The sequence below is a fragment of the Dama dama genome, chromosome 24, assembly GCF_033118175.1.
Source record: "Dama dama isolate Ldn47 chromosome 24, ASM3311817v1, whole genome shotgun sequence".
NCBI lineage: Eukaryota > Metazoa > Chordata > Mammalia > Artiodactyla > Cervidae > Dama > Dama dama.
This window is the reverse complement of record NC_083704.1, coordinates 27,214,057-27,227,394: the sequence shown is the minus strand read 5'-3', so window position 1 is coordinate 27,227,394 and position 13,338 is coordinate 27,214,057. Positions and strand designations below refer to the sequence as shown.

The window sequence follows — 13,338 nt, the reverse complement described above, 5'->3', positions numbered from 1 at the left end:
AGTGCTCAGCACTGGGAACACAGTAAAAAGTGGTCAAATGATGAAGTCCTTCCTCCCCATTCCAATCCCGTTACCTCTGTCAAATAGCCAGTTGAGTTCACAAACTTCTCAAATTCAGCATTACTGACTTCATAGGCATCCATGTAAAAGGCATCAATAGCAACTCTCCTCGCAGGTGCTTCCCCATCCTGCTTTATCTGAGGATCATCTGTGCCCATTGTAAACACTCCGGCAGGGATGGGGACCATCTGCAGCGAAAGGGGAAACATGGGAAGTCAGGCCACCGCAGCCAGAGGGAACCTGGGTCACGTGTAAAGTGCCCGCACCCAGCGAGTGAACCCCCGCCACAGGGCCACTGAGAAATGAATAAGATGACTCCATACCCCAGCAGACGACTAGTCACAGAAAGAAGTGAAGATTCTTTAGGACAGTGATTTATTTAGGAAAAACTCTTCATAATATATATCTGCACACACATGCATAAATAAATCAATGAAAAATAAAAAGGGCTTCCCTGGTGGTCCAGTGGCTAAGACTCTGTGCTCCCAATGCAGGGAGGGGCAGGGTTCAATACCCGGTCAGGGAACTAGATCCCACATACTGCAACTAGGAAGTGGCACAGCCAAATAAATAAATAAAAATTTAAAAAAAAAGGAAAATATATCTGTACACACCATGGAAGCAGGTTTAAGAGCAAAAGTCACCAAGCTCCTAATGACTGGAGGTCAGAGGCACAGAGAATATTCCACTTCTTTATACATCCAAAGGAAATGGCAGCCCACTCCAGTACTCTTGCCTGGAAAATCTCAAGGATGGAGAAGCCTGGTAGGCTACAATCCATGGGGTTGCAAAGAGTCAAACACAACTGAGCGACTTCACTTCACTTCACTTCATACATCTCTGCATTTTCCTCCTTTACTATATTCTTATTCCTTTTAAACTATTTTAAAAAGCAAATATAAAAATGCCACATATAATATCTTTTAAAACCAACTCAGTCAGTCGAGGTTGCCAATGATAATGGAAAAGACCTAAATCACTCAAATGGAAAATCTAAAACACTTACTAAGGACCATGCCTTGTCCTTGTTTAATAGCTTATCAAAACTCTAACTTCAGTTACTTTGTTTCTATCTATAAGATAGCATATTAAAAAGCAGAGACATTACTTTGTTGACAAAGATCCACATAGTTAAAGCTATGGTTTTTCCAGTAGTCATGTATGGATGTGAGAGTTGGACCGTAAAGAAGGCTGAGCACCAAAGAAATGACGCTTTTGAATTGGGGTGCTGGAGAATACTCTTGAGAGTCCCTTGGACTTCAAGGAGATCAAACCAGTAAATCCTAAAGGATATCAGCCCTGAATATTCATTGGAAGAATTGATGCTGAAGCTGAAGCTCCAATACTTTGGCCACCTCATGCAAAGAGCTGGCTCACTGGAAAAGAACCTGATGCTGGGAAAGATTGAAGGCAGGAGGAGAAGAGGGGAACAGAGGATGACATAGTTGGATGGCATCACTGACTCAATGGACATGAGTTTGAGCAAACTCCGGGAGATAGTGAAGGACAGAGAAGCCTGGAGTGCTGTAGTCCATGGGGTCTCAAAGAGTCAGACATGACTTAGTGACTGAACAACTCTTTTACATAAATTCTAAACACCGAGAGGGCAGCAACTGAGGCTACCTTGTTCACATATTGTCCTAGCACTAAACTTAAGATCGGAGGATCACACCTAAAATTTTCAGCTAATAAACACAGGTCAGCATCATTGGGGAAATGCAGACCAAATCTACAATGAGATTTCACTTCACACCCACCAGCACAGCTGTAACCAGAAACATAGATAAGAGCAAGTGTTGACAAGGATGCAGGAAAATTGCAATTCTCTAGTTGCTGGCAGAAATGTAAAATAACACTGCTGCTTTAGAAAACAATGTCAGTTCTTCAAAAAGCTACATAAAAAGTGAACACATGATCATGCAATTCCACTTCTAGGATTACACCCAAGATAAAAGAATACATATATCCATGAAAAAACCTGTACAATAATGTGCTTAGCAGCATTATTCATAATACCCCAAAAGCGGAAACAACCCAAATATTCATTTGTCCACTGATGAACAAATAACATGTCACACATCCACAAAATAGAAATCAGCCATAAAAAGAAATGAAGTACCACACAGGTGAACCTTGAGAACACGATGCTAAATGAAAGAATCCACTCACACAGGCTGTATATAGTATGATTCCATTTATACATAATGCCCAGAGCTGAAGCCAAAGAGACAGGAAGTAGATAAGTGATTGCCAGAGGCTGCAGGGAGGTGGGCAGAGGGAATAAGTGCTAATGAGTATGGGGTTTCTTTTCAGGGTGATGAAATGTCCTAGAATTAGTGATACTTGTTGAAACCTTGTGTCTATACTAAAACAAACACTGAATTGTAAACTTTCAAAGGGAGAGTTTTATGACATGTCATTTGTATCTCAATTTCTAAACAGCAACACAATCATACCTATCAGAAGTATACCCTGCAGACACAGTGTCTTACATGCTAATCACTTGAGTGAAAAAGCAACTCACTCACTTCTCAGCAGATTAGGACTTGTCAGATCTCTGATCTAGAAAACAAAAATTTGACTTGAGGAAAAGTAAAGAAGAAACTAAAGAGTAATAGCTAGTAGGAATAAAAACAGAAAACATGGCTTAGCAATAAGAGCAGAAGAGTTCGAAAAACAAGATCAGAAGTAACAGAAAGTAATGCTCAGTAATCATGGCTTTCTACTCTCCATTTCCACTCTCTTTACTGGTGGTTGCTTTCAATTTTGTGCATGTATTTCCCAATGAAAATGGAGCTGCTTTCATCTATGACATAAGTAATAAATGTTTTAATGTCCAATGTATTATTATTAAGAAGTCATCCCTGACCTCGCCCACCCACTAATCCCAACAGTAAAGCAATCAGCCAGTATTACTGGGTCTCCTAAATATATCTCCCTTTCATCTCTCCCCTTTTCTGTTTCTCAGTAAATGCAGTAGCCTCACAATTGGCTCCTTTGCCTCCAGCTTCATACTTTCACATTTCTCCTAGCTCCTCTCTAAGCCATCAACCCTCCACTCAAACCACTCATACAACAAATATCCAAGCCCCTACTTAACCTTTCAAAATATCTGTCTTCTGGATCCAACACAATTTATTGAAGCTCTGCTTGGAACAGAAAAAGGTTGGAAACAGCCTAAATATTCTTCAGTATTGGAATGATTAACTAAGTTGTGGGCCACCCATAAAATGGAAAATTAAGCAGCCACAAGAAAAGAAAAAGAAGGAAAATTGAGGGAGAAAGAAGACAGTTTTAATATATAGATATGGAGAGATCTCACCAGGATAAAGGGATAAGGAATGGAGAGGACAATGGCCAATTCATGTTGATGTACGTCAAAAACCATCACAATATTGCAAAGTAATTATCCTCCAATTAAAATAAATATTTTTTTTAAAAAAAAGAAAGCATGGTATGTTATCATTTGTGTGAAAAGGAGGTGAGGGGAGAATATAGATTCACACTTTCTTTTTGTATTTGCTTACATTTGCAGAATACTGCTCTGAGAAGATATTCAAGAAACTCATGCAGTGCTTGTCGGAGGGCAAGGTTATTATGTAAGTGGAAAATTTTTCACCATACACCCTTCTAGACAATTATTTTTCAGTTTTAAAACCATGTAATGTACTCTCAAAAAAAAAAAAAAAAAAAAAAAACATGTAATGTACTCTCTATTCAAAAAAACAGTATAGTGTCAATTTGATTATGCCATTTTCCTACTTAAATTCTGTAGGGTTCTCCATCACCTTTCAGAGTTAAATAAAATATCGAAGCATCAGAGCCCATCTCTCTCACCCTGGACTCTATCTGCACTTCATCTCTCTGTAAATGACATCCATGTTCAAGGATCATCTCCTACAGAAAGCCTTTCCTTCCTACATTTCCGTCTGCTGGCTCAGCATACACTACTCATTAGGGGTCCTTTGTTAAACACCATTCTATCCCAACACCTGCCCTTGATCCCAGGCTCCTTGGGGACCAAAACTAAAGTTTTGATTTCTCTACCCCCAGCTCCTAGTATGGTGCATAATTCAAGGAAGGATGGAAGGGAGGAAGGAAGAGGGGGAGAAAGAAACTTCATTGACTGAACAGATGATTTCACAAATACAATGAAAAATGTATCATTTGAATTATTCCTAATTATAAAAATTCTTCTTCTTCTATAACACCATCCCAGACATGGATAGTGTGTCTGTATCACAGTGAAACCTGCTGAATAGACTCTGCTCAGAGACTGAGCTAGGTTCACACATTATTCTCATCATTTGTCAAGCATCTGGGACACAAGATCCCTTAGTCCTGAGATGAGAAGTCAGAATGTTAAGCAGCTCTGCAAAGAAGTAGAAAAATAGAAGCCTGTAGATGAAAGCTTAAAATGATTATTAAAATGATCTAATAGAAGGTTTCATGTCTGATAAAGGACTTAAAGGAAAAAAATAAAAGCTTTCCAGCAGCAGACAAGGAGGTCCTTTTCTAAGAACAGTTGTTCATACCTTCCTACAAACACAAGGTCCACAGGAAGCTGTGGGCTTCGTTGTAGCGAATGAAGTTTTAGGATTATCTCAGTTTCTGATCCCACTCTCCCTCCAGGTGAGTGCCAACAATGCGAACACAATCACGACTTTCACTGTGGACTCCTGGATTGGTTCCCCCCAACCCCCTCTTTTTCATTGACTGTCAGAGATAACCCACACTGAAGAAGCCAAGTTTCCACTCTGGAGGCGATAGACAAAAATAGCCCACAAAGCTCTCACTGTATTGTAATTCCCAAATTATACTAGTGAAGTGAAATCTCAGTCCTGCAAATGTAAGGTGCTGTTCCATTGAAACCCGGAGCATCAGGTCTCACAGTCATAAGCCAAATAAAAAGAACCACTTTCACCACGTTTTCATAAAGGTCCAGGTTCAAACAGTCCATTCCTCCTTGGCAGTAAGCTCAAACCCTGCTGCCGCCGCAGTTTCTGCTACCACCAAGCCAAAAGCACATGTGAAGTCAGTGACCCTCTTACCACCAGGACTGTATTCGGGCTACACACTCTGGCCAGGTGCAGTGAACATCTATTATTTTTGCTCACTTGGCACCTGTTCCTTCCTGTTCTTCTAAGAGCAAGTGACATCTCTTTGAAGACAACTTCTTCAGCTGAGAGTATGACGTGGGCTGGGCAGGGGAGCTGGATGACTGCTCCATCTCCTGTGACTCAGGTCTGATGATTTTCATCACCACATTCTTTTGACCGCAGGGATACAACTAGAGACAGACACACGATCCAATCACAGTTAATCTCAGAACTTTTGCTGGTGCTATGAGGGAAAGAAACCTCTCTCTCCCAGTTTTTTGTTTTTTATCAGTAGAAAGGATGCTGAAGCTGAAACTCCAATACTTTGGCCACCAGATGCAAAGAACTGACTCATTTGAAAAGACCCTAATGGTGGGAAAGATTGAAGGCGGGAGGAGAAGGGGACGACAGAGGATGAGATGGTTGGATGGCATCACCGACTCAATGGATATGAGTTTGAGTAAACTCCAGGAATTGGTGATGGACAGGGAGGCCTGGCATACTGCAGCCCATGGGGTTGCAAAGGGCTGAACACGACTGAGTGACTGAACTAAACTGAACTGAACTCAGAAGGGATACTACCCAAAAGTGAAGCCAACACAGAAGAAAGAAGAGCTGTCAAGAGAGAGCCAGAAGGAGAGACCTGGAGATGCTGCCTGTGGTCCTGGATCCAGCTGTGTCTGGGGCCACAGCTGCACTTGAACTTCCCAGTTGTGAGAGCCCCTCCCCCAGTTTTTTATCACTCTTGAGAATCCCCTCGACAGCAAGGAGATCAAAACAGTCAAGTCTAATGGAAATCAACCTTGAATATTCATTGGAAGGACTCATGCTGAAGATGAAGCTCCAGTATTTTGGTCACCTGAAGCAAAGAGCAAACTCACTGGAAAAGACATTGATGCTGGGAAAGACGGAGGGCAGAAGGGAGTGGCAGAGGATGTGATGGTTGGATGGCATCACCGATTCAATGGACATGAGTTTGAGCAAACTCTGGGAGGTGGTGAAGGACAGGGAAGCCTGGCATGACAGGGAAGCCTGACATGAGTTTCAGCAAACTCTGGGAGATGGTGAAGGACAGGGAAGCCTGGCACAACTTAGTGACTGAACAAAAACAAGAAGCTAGTTTTAAGAATCTTTTCTTTCACTTGCCTCTGTGGGTTGTTTTTTTTTTTTTAAACAGAGAAAGTGAGATATATTTAAATATTATAACAGTTACCTCGTATGCTGCTGGCATACTCATATTCACAGCTTATAAAGTAAAAAACCTAAACTTTTAAAGTCAGCTCTGAAATAGATGCATTTTCATCAATACATTCACTAGTTAGGTCTGGTCATCTGAAACGAGGTAAGTCAAATGAAATTACTTGTTAAAGAACAAACTCAATATGTCAGCAGCAAATTTCAGTTAAAGTAACCTGGAAACCAACATTCCCATAACCGCAGTACAAAGTATGGGTTTTTGTTTTATACACAAATATGAAATTAACTTATATGCAACTCTTCTGTGTAACACTCTCCTTTTTCCCTCTTTCCTCTTCTCAAACCTAAGCAAAAAGCTAAAAATTCTTGGAGGAAGCTGAGTGAACAAGAGAACCAAGCTTCCTGGTTCTTCCCACAAAGTGCTTCCTTAACTATCTATGTAGGATTATCTACCTCCATCATCCTCTCCCTCTCCTGCCACTAATTGCAGATGGAATACCAAAGTCCCTTCATGCCCTGTGAGTTTATGATTCTATTCGGCCTCAGTTGTTACGTCTGTAAACTGGGGAATAATATCTCACAGGTTCTTTGGGAGGATGAGATACAGCAAAATGACTACTTGCCAAAGGTTTCTTTAAAAAGTATCTGATGCCCTTTATTCCCTTGGCAGTTTCTCAATATTGTAGCCAGTAACAACCAAAATGTAAGATCATTCCAGAAATTGTTATACCATGCTTAAATGTGTAAAGCACTCTGAGAATACAGAGATTAAAGTAGGATTAAAAAATTGCTTCCCATGTGGAATGAGACATCAAACAATTACATAAATAACACTACTTTAAAGAAAATATAGACGTTTCCCTCAAACAATGACAAAATACTTGAGAACACAGAGGATAAAAACACTACTTCTTCCTGGAGGCAAGGGGTCAGAGAGATGGCATTCAATCACGCCTTGAACCTGGGTCAGCATTACCCTATCAAATCATTCTCAGACAGGAAATCAACTGACTTCACCTATACAGAGATGGCACATACAATTTTATCATCTCATTATCCTCAATGCCACATCAAACAACTATTGTAAAAGATACATGGAAATTAAAATATTTTGATACCTTTTTATAAAATACTCAGCAGTGTAGAACACTGTTAGACAAGCTTTCTCAAAGAGCACTGTATATTTTGTTAACCAGAGGGAACTTAAGTAAAATTTGAAAGAACCTCTACTGTTTCCCAGACAATTCTTGCTGCCTTACCTTTCTAGTGAAACTAAATTCCTTGAGAGTAAAGCCCAGTGCTATTTACTTCTTTGTGTACCTCATCTTGCCAAGTGCTCATTAAATTAAAGTTTAAAAAAAAAAAACTCACACCTAAAAGGTGTTACATAAAATAGGGTGAAAATGTCACCCCCAGAAACCTTAAATTACTTACATTTCCTAGAATACACCAATGCATTTGTACAATGATTTGTCTGTACCCATGCTATTCTCCTCCTTGAAAGGTCCTTCAAGCTGCCCCACCATCCCCAACTGCTGAAAATGTTTCTTCCAAAGCCTAGTTTAATGCAGCTTTTCTTTGAGTACCTCCTGACTTGTCCAGGAAGATTCTTTCTTCCTCTCCAACTGCTTTGTACATACTCCTCCTAGAGCACAGTCACGATAGAAAAATGATGCTTGCATGTACTCGTGAATCTGTGTGTGTGAGAGAGAAAGACAGAAAGAGAAGAAAGAAAGACCTATCAACAAGTAAATGCCTTCAGGTAGGGCATAAGTCTTTCTTTTCTTTATGCCCTTTACACAGGACACAGTCTTACATGTGTGTCAAATAAAAATTTGTTGAATTAAACTAAATAACGAAAAACCAGATTCAATACAACCTCAATCAAAATCCCAGCAGGTTATTTGATCGATATCAATAATATGATACTCAAGTTTATAGGTAGAGGCAAAAGATCTAGAAGAACCAACACATTATTGATGAGAAAAACAAAGTTGGAGGAAAGATATTATGCAACTTCAAGATGTACTATAAAACTACAGTAACCAAGACATGCACTGGTTAAAGAACACACAACTAGATTAATGAAACTGCAGAGAGAGATCAGAAATAGACCTCCATAAACACAAGCAAATTATCTTTAACAAAGGAGCAAAAGCAATACAACAGAGCTACAGCAGTCTTTTCAACAAATGTTGGTACAATTGGATATTCACATAGAAACAAACAAACAAAAAATCTAAACATAGACCACTCTTCAAAAGACAATGTCAAGGAATTGTGAAGACAAGCAACAGATTGGCAGAAAATATTTGCTGATGACACATCTGACAAAGGACTGTTATCCAAAATAAACAACCTTTAAAACTCAACAACAAGAAAACAACCCGATAAAAAACGCCAGGACCTTAACAGAAACCTCACCAAAGAAGATATACAGGTGGCAAAGATGCTCAGCATGTCAACCAAAAAATGCAAATTAAAACAAGATACCATTAGAACACATCTTAGAACGGCCAAAATCGGAAACACTGACAACGCCAAATGCTGACAAGGGTGTGGAGCAACAGGCAGACACTTTAGAAGGCAGTTTGGCAGTTTCTTACAAAACTAAACATACTCCTGCTATATGTCGTCATATAAACATCTTCACCCAGATGTTTACAGCAGCTTTATTCATAACTGTCAAAACTCAGAAGGAAGCAAGATGCCCCTCAGTAAGTAAATGCATAAACTGTGGTACATCCAGACAATGCATCATTATTCAGCACTAAAAATAAATGAGCTATCAAGCTATGAAAAGGCATGGAGGAAACTTAAATGCATATCCCTAAGTGAAAGAAGTCCATCTGAAAAGGCTATATATCGTATGATTCCAAATATAAGATATTACAGAAAAGGCAAAACTTAAGGAGACAGTAAAAAGATAGTGGTTGCCAGTGGGGAGGAGGAAGAGGGATGAATAGGCAGAGCACAGAGGATTTTAAGGGCAATAAAAATATTCTGCATGAAAAAAAAAAAGAAAGAAAAAATATTCTGCATGATACTATAGTGATGAATATATGTCACTGTACATTCATCTAAACCTATAAAACGTTCAACACAAAGAAAGAACCCTAAAGTAAATTACAGTTGATTGCTGAATAATACAGGTATGAACTGCAAGGGTACAGTTATATGTGTTTTTTTCCCCAAAAGATACATACTTCAGTACTGTCATACATGATCTGAAGTTTGTGGAATCCTGGAATGCAGAACCACAGATATGGAGGTCCAACTATAAAGTTATACAAGGATTTCTGATTGCACAAGGAGCCAGTGTCCCTAACTTATGTTTTTCAAGGGTCAAGTGTATAGACTTTGGGTGATTATGATATATCAGTGTAGGTTTATCAGTTGTAACAAACGTATCACTCTAGTGGAGGATGTTGATAATGGGAGAGGCTATGCATGTTTTGAGGCAGGGAATACATGGGAAATCTCTTTACCTTCCTCTCAATTTTGCTCTGAACCTAAAACTGCTCAAAAAGAAAAATCCTTTTTCTAAAAGAAGAAAGAAAATTAAGAGGAAAAAGAGTTATCACTAGGACCATGTATCTCTCCCATAATACTGGACTTCCAAAATTCAGAATAAATCGGTAAGTGTCAGAATGAGACTAAAGTCATTTGCATATAAACTAAAACACTGGAAACCAAGGAAAATAGAGAGACAAAGAATAGCCTCCTAAGAAGTCCTTTGTCTTGATAAGAAGTCCATTTCATGTTCAAGAATTAAGTTTAGGAGTCCTTCAAGGCTTGTGAGCTGTGTTCTCAACAATTGTTAAACATTATAGAAACTGAATGGAAGTGAAAATGAACATAAAATAAATGCATGTAAACAAAATATAATTAATTTAATTAATGTTTAAAGTGAATGCAAAATATGGCCAAAGATGACCCATACAATATTCAATCTGGACATGAAACCACTCTAAAGGGCTGAAAAAACAGCATATCTTAAAAATGTAATTCAAAATATACCTACATCATATTCTGGGATCAATCAAACATTGGAGCTTTTAAAATGAGGAATGTCCAGTACTGGCCAGAAGGTCCTTGGTAAAAGTTTGACACAGACCAGTGTACATGCAAATAAGACAGCAACCCTGCTACAAAGCAGAGCAACAGATGGCTTTCTCACAGAAGGAGGGACAGACTATCAGTCACCATTCAAGTTAGAGGAATATGGCCAACATACACTGTAATTGTAACCAAAGCTCCTTACCACACAAAAGATAAATGCTAATAATTCAGGGCATCCTTTGAGGAACAACAAAAATTTAAATGCCAATAATTACAACACAGGATGGAGAAACAAAAAGCAGTCCAGTTACCAACCTCCTAACACTCTATACAGAGTCACAAGATCATGATCCTGACCCCCATCACTCTCACAAGCTAGTTGGGGTGAGACACCAGCAGTCAAGTATCTTTAGTATTCGTTATATCAGAGTAAACAGATACTACTGTGTCAGCATATGGAAATAGTGAAGGGGCAGAAAGGAAAGAGATTAGATAAGATCTGCAGGAGGCTTCTCAGGCGGCTCAGTGGTAAACAATCTGCCTACCAATGAAGGAGAGCCCGGTCCCATCCCTGAGTTGGGAAGATCCCCTGGAGAAGGAACTGGAAACCCACTCTAGTATTCTTGCCTGGGAAATCCCACAGACAGAGAAGTCTGGCAAGCTACAGTTCACGGGTTACAAGAGTTGGACACGACTTAGCAACTCGACCACAACAACTACTACTACTGTTTTACTTAGTTCTTCACATCTGCTACAGTGCTAGGGACAGCAGAATAAATAGGACAAGTACTCAAGAAACAGAATCTACAGTAAGAGACTACTGGTAAATATACAACAGTGTTATAGATACTGACACCCAGTGTCCTGATTCCTTTACAATGAGAAGAGCCTAGGACTTCTCTGTCCATGGAATTTTCCAGGCAAGAATACTGGAATGGGTTGCCAGGTCCTACTTCACTGGATCTTCCCAACCCAGGGATCAAACCCCATCTCCTGCATTGGCAGATGGATTCATAACCCTGGCACCATCTGGGAAGTCTAAACCTACGTCTGTCTAACTTAAAATTCTGAGAACCTCGTCAAGAAGATAGGGTTGAAGGAAGAGGAAGTAGGAAATGACAGACAAGAAAAGGAGAGACAACTGTCCTCAAACCACTACCTAATGCTCAGAATTACGCAGAACCCCAAGACCCAGCTGTTTTGGAGGGCGGAGGAACTTCTCATCAAACTAGATCGACCAGTGCGCGTCTTGGCGTTGTGATTTAATCTTTACTTGCCCTCCTCCAACCACTTGGTTTACCCATCCCATCCCTGTCGAGGAACCTGGCGACCCCCACCCATCATCAGGGAATCGAGAGAGCACCTTGGTGGGCGGGGATGGACGCCCTCCGGGGACCGAGCCCGGGGCGTTTGCCTCCCGCGAGTATCGGTGCGCGGCTGCCGAGCTTCCCTGGGCCCCGGGCCGCTGGGGATTGCCACAACCGCAGGAGCCCGCGAGGGACGGCGCGCCTGCCTCAGGCCCAGCCTCTTCGCCCCGCGCCGCCCAGCCTAGCAGCAAGAACAGCGACAACAAGAGGACAAGAATGAGCCCGGCGCCGCATCCTCGAGCTGGCCCTAGCGCGGGCGCAGCCATGTTGTCCCGCGAGCCATGTGACCCTGTAGGTCACGTGTCCCCGCCCTCCTTAAAGGGGCCAAGCCCCAGGCTGAGTTAGGAAGTGGCCTGGAGAGTTTGTCCTCTCTCCACTTCTCTCCAGGTAGGTCTCCTTTAGAGCCTTCCTCCTTGGCTCTGCTTACGTAAAAACAACAAAAGCCCAGAAGTCATGAGCTTCCGCAGCCTGTGCGCCCCATTATTATCTTTTGGTTGAAAAAATATTATAATCAAGTTTATTGAGCATTTGTTATGTGCCAGGCTTCCCTCCTACCTCAGTCAGTAAAGAATCTGCCTGCGATGCAGGAGACATGGGTTCAATTGCTGGGTCTGGAAGACCCCCTGGAGAAGGAAATGACAACCCACTCCAGTATTCTTGCCTAGAGAATCCCATGGACAGAGGAACCTGGCGGGCTACAGTCCATGGGGTGACAAGAGTCAGACATGACTGAGTGACTTTCACTACTATGTGCCAGGCAGTAGGCTAGGTGAACATTTTACTAGGTGAACATTTACTCCTCAGGAGGACCCTGAATATTGAGTTCACGGAACAATTACGTGATCTGCCCAAGGTTACAAGGCAAATAAATGTCTGAAGAGATTTAAACCCATCCACACTAGATCTCTAACACATACCTTAAAACTTAGGGGGTTTTGTTTGTTTGTTTACGTAATTTTGGCTGGCTGTGCTTTGTTGTGGCTCTTGGGCACATGGGTTTCTCTAGTTACCTCAGGCAGCCAAGGGCTTTTCATCCAAGCGCTGACTTCTCTTGAAGGTCGGGCTCTAAAGCCCACATCTCAGTAGCTGTGGCGCTGGACTTTGCTGCTCTGTGCCATGGAGTATCTTAGTTACCCGACCAGGGATGGAACCAGAGTTACTTGCATGGGAAGGTGGATTCTTAACCCCTGGGCCACCAGGGAAGTCCCAAACCCTCATTTTTAAACCATTATACTGTTATGTAGGCATCTCAATAAGCTTCACTTAACAGGAAAATGGAAGATGAACGTGTTGAAGGAAACCTCTCCAAAGGATCGTTGCTGTTGTCGCCCTTGTCTAGTCACTGCGTGGGGTCTGACACTTTTCCCACCCCAAGGACTGACTGTAGCCCCCGCCAGGCTCTTCTGTCCGTGGGATTTCCCGAGCAAGAATACTGGCGTGGGTTGCCATTTCCTTCTCCCGGGGATACAGTTAGAGAAATCCAGGCTGTGGCTCTCAACGTGTTGTCCCAGACCAGCCGCATCAGCATCACCTGGGAACTCGTTAGAGATTCA

General features: G+C 41.4%; 1 protein-coding gene across 2 annotated transcripts in view; it reads right to left on the bottom strand.

Annotated features, from left to right (window-relative positions):
* The window catches only part of SUMF1 (sulfatase modifying factor 1), an 86,040-nt gene extending 73,973 nt beyond the window's left edge, over positions 1 to 12,067 (bottom strand). For both annotated transcript variants that reach the window (XM_061128047.1, XM_061128048.1), the window contains exons 1-2: positions 11,782 to 12,067; positions 75 to 248 (exon numbers count right to left, since the gene is read on the bottom strand). In XM_061128047.1, coding sequence (XP_060984030.1) covers positions 75 to 248; positions 11,782 to 12,051 — 444 coding nt within the window. In that variant the 5' untranslated portion in view covers positions 12,052 to 12,067. The remainder of the gene's footprint in view (positions 1 to 74; positions 249 to 11,781) is intronic.
* Between the last annotated feature and the right edge of the window lie 1,271 nt (positions 12,068 to 13,338).